This window comes from Vigna unguiculata, chromosome 5 (assembly GCF_004118075.2).
Source record: "Vigna unguiculata cultivar IT97K-499-35 chromosome 5, ASM411807v1, whole genome shotgun sequence".
Classification (NCBI taxonomy): domain Eukaryota; kingdom Viridiplantae; phylum Streptophyta; class Magnoliopsida; order Fabales; family Fabaceae; genus Vigna; species Vigna unguiculata.
This window is the reverse complement of record NC_040283.1, coordinates 8,380,688-8,397,710: the sequence shown is the minus strand read 5'-3', so window position 1 is coordinate 8,397,710 and position 17,023 is coordinate 8,380,688. Positions and strand designations below refer to the sequence as shown.

The window sequence follows — 17,023 nt, the reverse complement described above, 5'->3', positions numbered from 1 at the left end:
CTGTGAAACTCTTATCGGTCCACCCATTAGTCGCCTTCAAATTCATCAATCTTAACACCACTGACAACCTTGTAAACTTAGTTGAACCAACATACAACGGAGTCTCTGAATCAGTAGAGATTGTCTCATACACGTGCGCTTGGGCAAAAGCTTTAGCGCCAACATCACGAATCATGTCCTCTAATTTGTCTTCTTCATGTTGATCTTCCACGATGGAATCCACAAAATTTTCAGTTCGGGAGACAGTTGGAAAGTTTATTAATTCGCCATGCCATGTCCATATTGTATAACTTGGAAGGAAACCATCGCAGATAAGATGTTCCCTAATTGTAGTTGCATTCAACTTTCTCGCATTCAAACAATTCACACAAGGACATCTAAACTTCACTTCATCATCACTTCTACCTTCATAACGTTGCGCAAATTGTATAAATTCTTCTACTCCTTTCTCATACTCAACACTGATGCGTGGCAAGTAAATCCAGTCTCGATCCATACGTTTATATATTGAAATTGTGTGAACAATTTCAGTAATCTTTAAATGAATGATCACCTCGCTTTTGTATTTAAGGTGTGACCCTATCCCATTCAAGAAGATTCACTTCTTCTAGTTTATTGGTACATATTAATTTTAAAACACATATCTTAAATTTCACGAAATTTCGCCAGCATTTCGCATTTGTCTTCAGGTTACACGAAATGAAAGTGATTATTAACCACAGTCAAATATGCACCCAAAGATCAATACAAAACACAATTGACAAATATTCATGAATATTGAGATATGTATATTAAAATAGACATGCACTAATAAACTATTAAAAAGTGATTAATCTTCTTAAACTGTCCAACCGGACAATTCAAGATTGAATACATTTAAATTATTAGTATTGTCTCCTTTTAAAAAAAATACACATTCTTTAAAAAAAATACTTGGAGACAAGTAAATAATTTTCGTATTCAATCTCAAACGGGAAACTATGGCTAACTCCATGCAACGAGAATTTGAGATCAAACAAAATAAATTGATTTACTTTAAAATATAAATAAAAAACATACTAAATAAACAATATACTAAACAATTATAAGCTCATAATAAAATTAAGAACCTAGAGTGTGAGACGTGAGTAGCAACGGAGGAGAATCAATTGTACCCACAGTCGGACAACAGGGATACTACGTCAACACTGTCAAAAGTTTAAAATAAATTCTCATGAAATTGATATATACTAACTCCTAGGATCCAAATTATCTCCTAGTACAAACAATCCAAAATTTCTTCCATATCTTTAATAATCTCAAATTCAAGATTGAAAATATAAGAACATACAAGCAATCCAAAAAAATTAAATCCAGCGAATCCAAAAATAATCCAAATCGTAAAAATAAACATACCAAGGAGCGGGGGATTGAATGGAGGCAATGGCAACGGCACCGGAAGAACCTCCTCGAGCTGCGTGCAGTGGCGGTGGAGGCAGACTGAACAAAATTGTAGTAGCCGTTGGTGATGGTTGCTCGAAGAACAAACACGTTGTGGCTCCGGTGGCAGTGCACGACTCCTCAAAGGTGCAGCGACGGTGGTGGTTGGTCGAAGAAGAAGAAGAAGCCGCGGCGGTGCGGTGCTGCGACGAAACGATGCCTTGGAACGTCGGAGGTGTGCGGGATGGTGGGAGCTCTGCGTCGGAGGTGTGCGGGACGGTGGCGCAGAGCTGCGCTGGTCGTCGGAGAAGGGCGGAGCAGTGCGGTGGTGGTTGGTCGAAGAAGAAGAAGTCGCGGCGCTGGAGCTGCGCTGGAGTGTCGGGACGGTGGCGCAGAGCTGCGCTGGAGTGTCGGAGGTGCGGGAGCTGTGCGTGACGGTGGTGCTGGTCGTCGGAGAACTGAAGGTTGGCCGGAGAAGATGAAATTGCAGAAGAACGGAGATCACTGCACAATGAAGGAATTGGGGTTTTTTAACCCTACGAAGGGATACTGCCTCGGTTATTCGAAACCGAGGCATATTCTACACTTACTGCCTCGGGTAGGCGCTGAACCGAGGCATATATTACCACTACTGCCTCGGTTATTACAGAACTGAGGCATATTCCTTCAGCAAAAAAAAAAATAAAAAATTCAAATTAGGGGTCAACGCAGTGGTCAAAATAATTACGTGTCTCTACTGCCTCGGTTAAGAGAGAACCGAGGCATATTGCATCTGTGAAAAAAATAAATAAATTAAATTAGTGGTCAATGCGTTGAGTCAAATTTTTTTTTAGCTATATGCCTCGGTTATTATGACAACCGAGACATAAAAGTTGAATTTAATTACAAAATTGCCACCGCGTGCTTTTATGCAGCGGGTCCGCATGAACCGAGGCATATACAGCGCTGTAAAAGCTCTAAAATGCACTAGTGATAGGTCTTCATCTTATACAGTGTTTAACTTTGTCTATTTTATTCAATGTAGGACTTTGACTCACACGAACTATTTTTAACATAAATTATTATGAAATATTCTTGAGAAAACTTTTATTAAAGACGTGTTTTACAAAAGTGAAAGAATTAAGTTGATTATAAGAATAAATTGGTCTGCAAAAGTAAATATATTGATAAGGTATTGGTGTTATATAAGTATTGAGTCTTCATGTGTATGATGTTTTTTCTAGGGCCATTTACAGAAAGAGACTAAAGTGACTCTCTTCTATGCAAAGCCAAGCAGACATACCCCACCCTCTTCAACAAAACTAATACATTCTTCAACTAAACAAAGGATACACTATTATCTTCTCATATGAACTAAAATACAATTTCACTTTTTAATAGTTAGGCTTAAAAACTTATCTTCACATATATACTAAACTATATTATTAACAAAAATTAAAACTTAAATGTAGATAATTAATAAAAAAAATCATATTTTTAACATTTCATATATAATTACTATTTTAAAATTGGGATGGAAAAATAGATTAATTCAACCCGTTGAACTAGTCTATCATTGACCTGTTCAAAATGGGTTTGAAGGGGATACACCAGCCCAACACAAAATGGATTGAAAATTTTAACTAGTTTTACTTTGGCTACCACTTTTTTTTTCTTAAATTTGTTTTCAACTTTCTAAACTATATATATATATATTAAAAGTACACTGTAAATTTTTTTTAGTTTTATTTAATTAATTAATGTTTTTAGTGAATAAAATAAAATAATTATTATCTTTATATCTTAAATATTGAAATTTAATTTATAAATGTTAATAATTAAAATTATAATATTATTGTATAATTACATTCTTCAAATAATATAATGCATATAAATAAATTATGTATTTTAATTTTAATTTTAAAAAAAATGAGTTAGCAGGATATTCGTCTCATCTCTAGTGCACTAAATTGACAGACTAGATAAAATGGACTAGTCCATCAAATTTTGAGAACCTAGCTGGAACCCATTTTATGATCTCTTTAAAATATTCTAATTTATATTTATTATCTTTTTAAGAAAAAAAAACTTCTATGAAAACATGCAATGTTTATATTACATCCTATATTAAGTAAAAATAATTTAGATTAAATATATTAATATTTTATAGATAATAAATATTTAATAGAAATGAATAATTTGAAACGAAAACTGAAGTATGGGTGTATGTATGAATTGGCTTATTACGAGGGGTCCCGATGGACAGAAGAGAAGTGCAGAAATGATGGAAGTGAAATTAATTACGGGTGTGACCTGTGAGAAGAACCTATCTTGCTTCACTTCACGTGCTTTGCTTGCGACTATGATTAACAGGAACAAACCCATTATTGGTGCTATATATAAATATATCTCCTGCCCTATCATATAATTGTTTTAGTGACGATAAAAAAAACTTAAATATACATTTCATTCTTATTTTTATTATTTTTATTTAATTTGGTTTTCATCTTTATTTTAAGTTTAATTAAGTTTTTATATTTATCAAATTTTAGTTAATTTGGTTTTTTTTCTAACGGTATTTTTTTTAATTTAAAAAAATAAAAAAAATTTAAATTTTTTTAATTTCAAAAATATTGTAAATGTATCAAATCATAATTGTGTCACTTGTCAATGCTAGTATCACGTGTCAGTGATTGTATTATTTTTTTTGTTCAATTTAATCCCGATATTTATTATTATATTCGTTATTTTTTTTAATTTAGTCCTAATTTTTAATAAAATGGAACAATTTAATTTTTAAAATTGATATTATTATTAGTTATTTTTGAAATTCAATTATAAATTATTATATTTAATTATAAATTAAATATAATTATTAAATAGAATATAATTATTTAAAATATTGTTAAAATATAATTATTAAAATTTTCAAAATATATATTTGCTATGAAATGTATAGATGTCCATTGAGTTGCTAGCAGTTACCTATGATTGATTGTTATTGATGTTATCATTAGTGTTGTAACCATTGAGTTGTATCTCTTGGATTGTTTTTTTTGTATCTATTTCTCCTATTCATAATTACACACCGACTGAAAATCATTCTCTACTCTATACTCTCTTTCTCTCCTTTATTTTATAACAATATTAACATTTGTAAAATTTATATTTAAATGTTAATTTTACAGATATTAATTTTCTTTTCTAAAATATTTAAAATATTAATTTTAAAAATTATTTTAGAATATAAATATTAAAAAAATATTTAATAATTATATTCTTATAATATTTTAAATGATTATATTTTATTTAGCAATTAACTAAGAAAATTTATTCAATTTATAATTAAATTTAATAATATATAATTGAATTTAGAAAATAATTAATAAAAATATTAATTTTAGAAAAAATATTAATATAATTTGTATAAAAAAATTTGGTGTCAATTCAAAAGGGACAAATTGATTTATTTTTACAAAAATTAAGATTAAAATGAACAAAAATAACGAATATAGGGATTAAATTAAACAAAATAAAAATAGCATAACCACATATTGACATGTGGTACTAGCATTAACACATGATACATTGTGACTTGACACGTGGACAATTTTTTCTTAAATTAAAAATTAAAAAAAAAAAACAGGAACTGACACGTAATGTATATTATTCAAAAACGTTAAATATGTAAACAATAACCAAATTGATCAAAATTTGATAAAAATTAGAATCTAAATGAATACAAAACGAAAATAAATACTAAATTAAATAAAAATAACAAAAATAAAAACTAAATATATATTTAAAAAAAAATTATATAGTTTGTATCTATATATCAAATATATATATATATATATATATATATATATTAACTATTTTATCTCTGATAAAAATGAATTGAGGTAAAAAATGCAGGTGAGATATGACAAGTGTTTGCAAATGTGTGATTATAAAGCTGAGTTCTGAAATAGGAATGGATCCAAAAAGTGGAAACTTAAGATCTTTGGCTGGATTCTTAAAAATGTCGTCCAACACTAAACAGTGAGGCACTGATATGACTGCTTATAATTACGGCTGAAATTGCAGGATGCCATTGTTAATGTTTTCTTTTCTGATCATCACATCTTTGGATTCACGCTTAAACAAAAACAAGTGCTATCAACATCACTGTTTCTATTCCGGATTGCATTACGTCTAATCTAAACCCAATTATTCATCTTTACCAAATCTTTCCCAATGACACTGCAAATTGCGATTCTTTATTCATAAATCTAATAAGCAATCATTATATTGTTTTAAACAAATAAATCTCTTACATCACTTATTTATTGCACTTTTCTTCTCTCTTACTTTATCAAATTTTAACTTTTAAACTCAATTTTATACTTTCTTTTTAATCCTTAAACTTCATTGTTTATTATATTTTAGTTATTCAAATTAATCGTTGATCATCAATTTAGTCTCTGAAAATATTTTTAAAATTTCCATTAATGTAGACGGTTAAGTTCAGAGAATAAAATGATAGTTGGTAATTGAGTTTATAAACTAAAATAATAGATAGTTAAATTCTAATGAAGCAAAATCTACAACCCGGATGACAAAAAGTGTACGATGTTAATGACATGATTAAAGTGATAACTAAATTATGCATATTTACAAAATAATTTTGAATTTTAATATTTTAAATTAAGGATGTCAAAAAAATTCATACCCATAAATAATAGGTATGGATATTTTTATACCCGCATGCATTATAGTTTTATTCGAATTTATGATTAATTTTTTTATTGAATATTAAAATTTTATTTTACAAATACCTACAAATATCTGTAGATATCCGTGGATATTAAAAAAATATATGGATATCCGTTATACGGATATCCACACAAATATAAACACATATACGAAACGAATATTTATCCAACGAATAAGATATAGAGAAATACTATCCTTATTCTATCCATTATACTTTTGTGACCTAAAAGAAATATATATTCATGCATGTAATAAATGCCTAGTCAAAATGTGGAACTTCATACATTTTGTTATTAATGACAACTTTTTTTATCAATGGTGATTAAGTCGTTCAACAAATTAAGATGGATCTTAGGTAGACGAATGTAGTAACAACAATGACTTTAGGAAATAACTTCACACCTACAAATCATGATTATTGTAATTTTTAAGATCGTGAATATTAAAAATTCTTTCCTAAATTATTCGAAAGCTATGGTAATCATTTTTGAAGCACTAAAATAAAAACACTATGCACTAACCGCATAAAATAATTCTGCAAATCGCTATATGTAACAATGTATTATTAATGATGATCCAAGATTTTTTATCACGCGTATGAGTGTTAAAATATGAAAAAAATATATATAAATACTATCTGTCGAGAATATTACTTAATATCTTTTTTATTTAAATTAATTTTTAAAAAATATTTCAGTTTTAGAGATATGTGTCAGTTTTAGAAATTTGTTATTATTTTAGATTAGGAGTGAGATATTCTAAATATTTTATACTTGATATTTGTTATATTTTGCTCTATATATAGAGTATATCAATAAAATATAAAAACATGTTCCTCCGTATAACATATCACATATATCTCTCATATATTTCAAATCTCTCATATTTTCAAAAGCCCTAAAAATCTATAACCTATCAGTGGTATCAGAGCCGATGGTTCGGAGTGACTGACCGCATAACCATAACCAAAAAGGGGTCACCGAAGTGACTGACCGCATAACCATAACCAAAGGGGTCACTCATACACACCTGAAGGGAAATATACCATATGAAAAAAAAGAAAAAAAACAAGGGACTCACCCTTGAGGGGAGATGTTGGGAATAGTCCAAGTATGAGTCAAAAACACATTGGATAGAAAAGACAAAGTTAAATACTATATAAGAATAAAGACTCATAACAACATTGCCTTAAGGTTTTGGTGTAAAAGTGGTGTCTAAAGTCTTATATGTGTAAGACTAATGTCATATAACCATATAGAACCACAATCTCTCAATGACCATAACTATGTCATGTCTATAACCATAACCTATATGAAAAAATATATATAACCTATCACTATCAACATATATGTGATATGAATTTGATATAATTTAATGTATATATAAAAAGATGTATTAAAATTGTTAGATTGTTACTTGTAAGGGTGTTGGTATGATTTATTTTCCACTCAAGTACTAAAAATAATGAATTTGAAGGGTATGATGATTCATGAGAGTGTGAAAAGAATGGGTATGAGACGTGAAATATGGTGGGAGTGGAGCCTTTCCTTTACGCCAACCATGCAGCCATGTTTGTGAATAATAATGATGATTCATGTCTGAAGATGAAACGCATTCACTCTTCAATGTAAAGCTTATCCAATCTCTCATCTTCGCTTTAATTTCTCTGTTTAACGTGCGCCATCACCTAACCTCGATTATATATCTTAACTGTGGACCACTAACTTTTGTCTGGCTTACAATTTTTCACAATATATGTTTCTTCAACTTTTCACAAACACCTTGTATGCAACTATCAATACTCCTTAATTACACCCTAAGCAAAACATTGATGTTTATAGGTTATAGAGTTTTTTTTTTTTTTTTTGTTTATAGCTAGGTTTTGGAGTATTTAGAGATTCAAAGTTCATGCACAATTTGCCACGTAAATGACCTTTCGATTATCTTGCCCTTAAAATTTGTAAAGAATATGTATTTCTTGCTTCACTGAAATTTAAAACCGTGTTTCTTAAATCAGAGTGATTTAATAAACAATAAATATTTTTTTATTATTGTTCCAATAAAAAATAATTTACTGATGATTAAAATTCATAAATAATTATCAAATTTTATTAGTAAATCAAAATTACTTATAGATTATCAACTGTCGTTAGTAAAATATAAACAATAAAATTTATTAATCAATAGGAAAATTTGTCAATAATTATTAATGAGTTTCTTTCCTCCTCCTTCGTCAACTAATTTATAACAAATATTTTGTTAGATTTGACGAAAAAATTTATTACGAAATTATTACCGTATTGAGAAAATAAGATTGAATCACTAACAAATTTATCAACAAATAAAAAAAATTGAATTACTAAAAAATTTCAAAAAAATCAATTATTGATATATCTATGGATGGATTTTGGGAAAAAAATATTAGAAAGATATTTATCAATGAATTTTATCGCAACATGATCAAAGTCCAGATAAAAACTTTGACACTCATTTTACTGACAGATTTTACCAAAAAAAATATATTAATAATAAACATTATAAATCATTGACAAATTTTACCAATAAAATTATTACTGATAAATACTTTTATTGATAATAAAATTTTAATTTATATACGAATATTACTAGCAAAAATATTTATTAATAATTAAAATTATAAAATTCGTCCATAAAAATTGTAAACAAATTCTTTTTATCGACTAATTTTTTCTCATATATAAAATTTTGTTAAATATTTAGTATTTTTTTAATATTCTAAAAATTTTATACGCTGCAAAACATTACCAAATTTTTACCATCGTAAGTATCAAGAAAAGTCAAATGTTCAAAGATATTTGCAACCACTCTTTAGTCAATATTTGTCGAAAATGAAAGTGATATGAACAGAAATTATTTGAATTCCACCTATGTGAAGATATGACATGAAGAATTGGTTCACATTAATAACGAAATTAAAATGTTAATAAAATATGACTACTTAGGAATATATGTTAATAAGTTCGAGAAACTTGCATGATGTACTTACTTTAACGACAAATCACTCGAAAGTAAATTATAGTTAGTTTTATTACGATTAATCTATTTTATTTTATTAGACAATAATTTGTTGTGAAAATAAATTTAAAGAAGTATCATACTCACCAATATTGAATACTATTCAAGGTCAATCCAATATAAAATATATACTTAAGAAAGTACATTGGAATTTAGAATAAATTCATTGCTCCATAAGATAAAAGCTAAGTAAATTTAAGTGTAACGCCTAAGAAATTAACAAAGTAAACTAAATCTTAAACTACTTAAAACAAGTAACCAAGTAAACTAAGTCCTTGGTGTAGTCCTCACTCCAATAACATCAACTACTTAAAACATAAATTACTAATAAAGTACATTAAGACCTAAACATGATCTTTCAATCAATATGAGTTGAGTTCAACCACTTAAAACTATTTAAATACTTTTTTTCTTTTCATTTTTGAGACGACTTTTAAAAAAAATATCGTGACATCCAAAAAAATTATGTAAATGATCAAGCAGATTATTGTCATTATTATATAAATATTAAAGTACTGGACAATTGTGAAATAGATGTATACAAAGTGTATACATATGAAAGAATTAGATTTCTCGTAAATTTTGTTAAAAGTCAAATTGTCATCTATAACTTTCGAAAAAAACAAACATCTCCAAGATTAACCTTTCGAGGATCTTACACCAATGTTTTAGATTCTTTTGTTTGGCTTGAGGTTTATTTGTATTTTCATGCTTTTTACAAACTACATCTAAGACAATGTTTTTGAAAAATTTACCAATTTTTTTAGTTCCATTCAATTGTGGACTATGATGGGGATATGTTCCACATATTAGTTTCTATTAGAACGATTGAAGAAGATACGTGGGGCATATTTCTACCAGACTCACATATATTTTAGTATACTCAAAAGATCTAAAGGTGACCTAACACGAGAAAAGTCTCTCTTTTTTTTTTTTTTTTCCAAAATGAAGGCAATATTACAATTTACATATGCAAAGCTCGCGTTTGATCTACGATTTAGCTTAACACGCTTAAATGCTTTGGATAGACAACCTTATATTAACATTTTCAAAATAATTGACAATATATTGTCACTATAAGCATTTAATTTTAATTGTCAATACAGAGTACGAGTTTATTTTTATCATTGTATGATTTTGAAAGATGGTCAAACACATGTTTTCTATTTGTGTTTGAAAGACATCGAAGTTCATTGTACCACATTGTTTGAGGCTAAATAAGTGTATATCTTTTATTGACTTACATAATGCGAAACCTAACCTATTAACTAATAAACTTATTTAATATGAGGAAATGATGATCAATTTTAGAGTAGTGACCATTAAGCAAGTTATTTTCATAAGGGTAAGTTATTTTTATAAGGTTAAATATATTTTTGGTCACTTAAATTTAAGTGAATTTTGGAATTAACCCATTTCAAAATTTTGGACCAATTTAGTCTTTCATCTCTCGAAATATGTGGATGTAGTCATTTTAATCCAATTTTGTTAAATTTATTTGACATTTTAAGCACGTTTCATAACAGTATTTGACTTAACATTAGATCAAAAAATGTGTCAAACAGTATAAACAACTCAAATACAATTTTGAAATGCGTACGAAACATCAAATAAACCTAACAAATTTTAATTAAAATGTTTAAATTTACATATTTTAAAAATGAAAAAGGACTAAATTATTCTAAAATTTTGAAATAGACTAATTCTAAAATTTAAAATTTATCGAAAAGAAAAAATATTTAACCCTTTTCATAGTTACTGTTATTGTTGTGGGTGAATGTTCTTCGCACTTATGAAAGGGGTAGAGTTAGTTCCGACAAATTCATGCACAAACATAGAGGACCACACACATTTCAATACTCTATGTTGATAATATCTAATCTAAACCATTTATTTTTATTCACCTATTTGTCACTGCATATAATTTAACAAAACTAAATTTCATTCTCTTATAAATAATCCTATCTCCCCCAAATAATTATTAAAATATTCAATTAAACTCTTATTGTTCCGTCGAATTAATTAAAAAGAATATTTGACTCCATTAATGAATGCCAAATAGCAATGCTATTATCATTCAAGAACTCAAGACACAGAAACTTATTACATAAGTATAATTAATTGAGCTTTCTTCAGATTAATTCCGTGGTAAATTTGTATTGCAGTTTTATAAAAGTGTCTTAAAGGATTCTAAAATTCCATTATAAACATCTTATTTACGTACTTAATTATATAGATTCTGCAAAACATAAAGCCTTGAGTAATCACCAATCCATAAAAACAAAGGATCCTGATTGGTACCCAGACAAAAAAAACATAGATACCAAGCTATATGTTACAGAAGTCACCGGAAACCGGCGCTTCCCGTTCACCTGCCAATTCAATAAGCAGAGGTAGCAGTTTATCTTTCCAAAGCTTCGCGCCACATTCCCCTCCCTTCTCACTTCTCTTCATTTCAACCACTACCAGCTCTTCCGTTAACCGGTAAACTACTACGAGACCTAACAAATTACCGTCCTGCCCTTCCAACTTCGCTCCACCACCGTTCTTCTCCCTCCTCACCACCACCCTCCCTTCCTCCGCCACCGCCTCCACTCTCTCCATAATATTCTCCGGCTCCGCGGCGGAAACAACCCGTTCCACCGAATCTGACCCGTTCGGATCCTCGAAAAGACCCGACATGTCCAAACCGGTCGAAAAAGAAATTAAGTCGAACGCGTTTAGCGACTCGAACCCGGTTCGGCTCTCCCCACACACGCATTCACTCTCCTTGACCCGAACCGGTTCGTACTGGTCCTCACCCGCGTTGAACCACGTGTCTTGGTAGATCTCATCAATGGTAATCCTGGTCTCGGGATTTGTGTCCAACAAGCGTGATAAGAGGTACCTCAGATCACTAGACATCCACCTAGGGAACCGGAATTGACCGCGGTAAATCTTTCTGTACAAAACGGTGACGTTGCAATCATTGAATGGTAAATAACCTGCAGTGAGCGCAAACAAAACGACGCCGCACGACCACAGATCCACTTTCGCACCATCATAGCCTCTCTTCACCAGAATCTCGGGTGCCACGTAGGTAGGCGTTCCACAAACAGTGTGTAACAACCCGTCAGGTCGGATCTGACCCGTGACCGCACTCAACCCGAAATCGGAGACTTTCAAATTCCCGTTCTCGTCGAGCAGGAGGTTATCGAGCTTGAGGTCGCGGTGGAACACGCCGTGCGAGTGGCAGTGTTTCAAGGCGGAGATGAGTTGCCGGAAGTAAAACCTGGCGTCGATCTCCTCCAGCCGCCCTTTTCTGGCGACCGCGTGGAAGAGTTCGCCGCCGGCGGCAAACTCCATGACGAAGTAGATTTTGGTCTTCGTCGCGAGAACTTCAAAGAGGTCAATGATGTTGGAGTGGTGGAGGCGACGCATGATAGAGATCTCACGTTCCACGTTGGCGGCAAAACCTCCGTTTACGACCTTGCTTTTGCTGACGGCCTTCACCGCCACGCTCTGGCGCGTGTCGACGGTGGTGGCGTGGTAGACCTTGCCGAACGCGCCGACTCCCAGTAACCTCTTCAACTCGTACTTCCCGAACAAAACGACGCCGGATGGCACGTCGTCGTTTGTGGTTGGTAGTTGGGTCGCTACGGTGTCGTTCTGCGGCTCTCTCATGGTTGAAGCAACTAACTAATGAAGTCTCTCAACCTGAGAGAGGAGTTGTTGAGAGAATATAAAGCGAAGTTGAGAGAATATCGCGCAATGGTGGTTGGTAATTGGATATTCCAGATTTTGTGAAGGGATTTGCATAAATCTTATCTAACAAGGAACTTCAAGAGCCACTAAAAGGGAATGAGTGGAGTTGAAGTGTGTTCGGGACAAAGGAAAAGAGGAACAATCCATGTGTTGTTGTGAGCCTGCAGGAAGAGGATGGCTATTTAAAGATGGTCACGCTTTCCGTCAACAAGACAACTCTGTCCTGTCTTATTTTTTATTTCTTAAATTTTTATTACGTTGGTTTATTTTTATTTAATACATGTTTTTAACGGTTCGTAGTTATGTTTGAATAACTAATAATGAGTGTGATGCGTATAAATAAAGTAGGATAAGAAAGTGCGTTATGAGGAAGAGGAAGAATGATCGTAGAGTTTGAAAAAAATTAGTGCTTATGGTAGCCAAACAAGGTTTAATGATGTGAAGGGAGTGCGAGACAGGGCGTGATGACTAGGGAAAATTATGAAAGCTCAATGGACGCGGAAGCGATTACAATAGACAAGACAGGTATGTAATCTAGATTTTCTGTTGGGCGTTTCAATTTTCTCTCGCTATTTCTTTCCTTGTGTTTTAAAAATATGTTACCAAATGGATATTAATCCTAATTCAAACCATCAAAATTGGTCCGTAAAAGATCAAGTTTGTAATATTTATATATTGTAATTTTTTTTATTAACAGTCAAAAAATATATTAATTGTAGTGCATTTGGAGTGTTTTAACCTTTATAAACAAAAGATAAAAGAAAAAAAAGTACAAAATAAAAGTATGTAATTTCTATGTAATAAGAGAATACCCGGTGAACAGACCTAAGAGAGATATATGAACATCCAAAACTAACAAAAATCAACATTGAACAAAGGTTCTTCAAACACTCTGTGTTATCGAGACAAGACTTTTGTTCAAAGTGTTAACTAATATAGCAATTCTAACACATTTCGGCATGACGAAACATATACATCTCTTATATAAAATTAGATATTAATAAGTGATCTAATAGCGGGTGTAATAATATACCTAACAAACATCAAATTTTGTTAAGGATAGATTCAAACTCATAATTATGAAGTAAAAGTCTAACCTAACGTCACGAAATCAACTTGTAAGACAAATTTCACTTTACAAACTGATTTTAGAAGTTAAGTTTGACATCTACAAGTATACTAATATATATTAATTTTGAAGTTATAAAATATATTTAAAAAATCAATCAGTATATCTTCAAGATGAAAATATAAAACAAAAAAATTAATACAAATATCTAAACTCGTACCTATCTTACATAGTACGATGCTATCACTTCCATGTGCTTGAACATCTTACGATGTGTATCTCTCATCAGTTGGAATTAGTTGTAGAATGGCAAAAATGTAGATGAAACTGTCACGTTTTTATTTCTGTTATTGTAACACTCTCATGCTTATCTAATTTTATTGAGTGGCTGAGGTGGTATTCAGATGGATTATGTGTACGACGTAAAGGTCTGTTTTCTCAGTTTTAGTATTTATCTTCTTTTCTTAAACGCTCGTTTCAGATCTGAGTAAAAGTATTTAAAGTGTTATGGTAGGTTTTAACTTTTGAGATAACTGACAATAGGTGGACAAGCTGTAGGTAGAATCAGGATACTAAGCTTAGATCAAAACAAATTATTCTACAGTTTTCTCTTTCATTAAAAATAACAATTTCAAAATGAAGAAAATTGATATACAATATCATAGTTATACTAGCTAGTAAGTGTTAATCCAATTATATTTCAAGTTTCACCTTGATAATGATTTTGTCTGTTAAAAAAAAAGTTAGATATTTTTAATGAAATAATCACTTATTATTATTATTTTGTTAAATTTGTTTTAAGAAAATTAAAAAAATTGAAAAGTATTTTATTTTTTAGGAATAAACTAAAAATATACGATAGAAGATATTTTTGGAGAAACATGTGAAGATGGTTTGCTTTTAACTTTGTTGAATAAAATGATTCTCAAAATTTGTTAGACTTTCATGGTATTCCTTTTCTATCTCTGTTTCAACTTGTGTATTTCTTTTTTAAGAAAAAAAAGTGTCAACAAAAATAAATATGTTTGACAAATAACCTTTTTAACACAAAAAAAAAAAAAGATACTTAACACTATATATGCATAGCATAGTGCAAAGCACAAGGGATACAATAATTTATTTTCTTAACAGAATATGTAATATAGTTCTAATAAAGAATTAGTGCACGATATCTAGGGGAATGTAATATTTTATGGACTGATATATGCAGCTCCAAAAACTTACGTAAAGTCCTAAACTACTGATGTCTTAGACACAACAAAATTTTCACGTAACATACTGAAGTATGCAATCATTTTTAATAACACACACTCTTCTTCTTTTCTTTCTTTCTCTCTCCGTATATATTTATATAATTAATTCTAGTCAAACTAACCAGAGTATTCTCATACTTCTCTCCCCTTGTGTAATATTTATAATTAATTTCATAAAAATTATTTACTAAGTCTATTAGTTAGACATAAATTATATGAAATACGATAGCAGTGAAAATAAATAAATAAAAAATATGTAAATGAAAAATCTATGAAGATATGATACAGCACATCACAACATCACAGATGAAGCCATAAAGAAATTTTGTTAGAGATAAGTGAGGTGGTCCTTGGTCCTAACCCTAAGGTTTATTGGTCCCCCCATAGTCGTACGACAAGTTCCTTCGAAATTTCCACGAAAATAGTGTCTTAGGATGAAACAAGTGGAGCCTTCACATGCTTTCAGACCTCAAATCATTGTAATGCATAAATCCAAACAGAATCTGTCTTCAATTTTTCCTGCACCACAAACTAATTACACTATAATTCAATTCATTACTGAATAAAATTTATTTTTTATTTTTATATTTAATTTCTAATATATGTTATTGTGTAATTTTACTTATAATCACTATAAACTTTATTTTGAACATAAATATTCCAAAGAAATCTAACAAAAAAAATTGAAAGTTATAAATTTTGACAAAAAATAAAAATAAAAAATTTGTGACTCAATTAATGTTTTTCAAACGGGAGATGTCATAACACAACGGGAATCTGTAATTATAATGAGGTAAAAATTGAGTAAACAAACTTTAACATGGTTTACATAATTAATCATTAAGGATTTTAGTGAAGTATTTATTTTCCTAAAGAAAGATTTTAGTAAGGCAAAAGAAAAGGAAAATTAACAAAACAACAAATTTTATTTTTTAAAATGAAGACTCTTTTACATGGTCGATTTCCTACACTTCTGAAAACAATTTGGTTTCTTTCGATCTTTTTAGATATCTTGTGGCCCTGCTAAATTTGAAAGAAGACAACTAAGTTAGCATTTGTGATGAATAAAACAACGACAATAATAATAATAATAATAATAATAATAATAATATTATTATTATTATTATTATTATTATTCACGTACAATTGCAACACATCTCGAATTTTAAGCAGATAAAGTCTTGATATATATCATATATGTGATTGTATGGCAGAAAATATTATACCAAAAAATCAATTAACGTCGATTTGATAAACTTTTAGGCGTTGATTTGAGTTTGTTTTCTTCTTTCTGAGTTTGTGTATGGCGATTATTTCCTCATGCAACGTTGAGTTCATAGCATATTTAATGAAATAGTAATCACAATGTTTTAAGAGGTTTATTCTAATAAAGTTCATCCTTTACCTAATATCCTTCATGATAAACAAATAAAATGTAGCATTAAACTTATTTTTCACAGACAAGAACGCATTGTTAAATTTTGTCGACGAACAGTGTCTAATATAATCTTGCCCTCATAATCAAACATTAAATAATTCAGGGATATGTAAACGTTTTGACTAAAAATTTAAATTTACTTACATTTATGTTACAATGAAATTGCGTAACATAAGTTAAATTTTAATTAGGTTACTATCTCATTCAACCTTAGTGGTGTTAATACGTAAGCCACCTAATGTACAAAACATCTTTTCTTAATGATTTTTTATTTTTCACTTTGTCTAAGTGTTTGTCATGCAGCACGACAAA

The 17,023-nt window shown here is 29.9% G+C and overlaps 1 protein-coding gene across 1 annotated transcript; it reads right to left on the bottom strand.

The window, feature by feature from the left end:
* Window positions 1-11,353: 11,353 nt before the first annotated feature.
* Window positions 11,354-13,183, bottom strand: LOC114183146 (CBL-interacting serine/threonine-protein kinase 14-like). Its single transcript, XM_028070053.1, has one exon. It carries the CDS (start codon window positions 12,868-12,870, stop codon window positions 11,536-11,538), a length of 1,335 nt encoding a protein of 444 aa, XP_027925854.1. The 5' UTR covers window positions 12,871-13,183; the 3' UTR covers window positions 11,354-11,535.
* Between the last annotated feature and the right edge of the window lie 3,840 nt (window positions 13,184-17,023).

Coding starts and splice junctions, on each gene's coding strand:
- LOC114183146 (XM_028070053.1), bottom strand. CDS start 12,870: ATGAGAGAGCCGCAGAACGACACCGTAGCGACCCAACTACCAACCACA.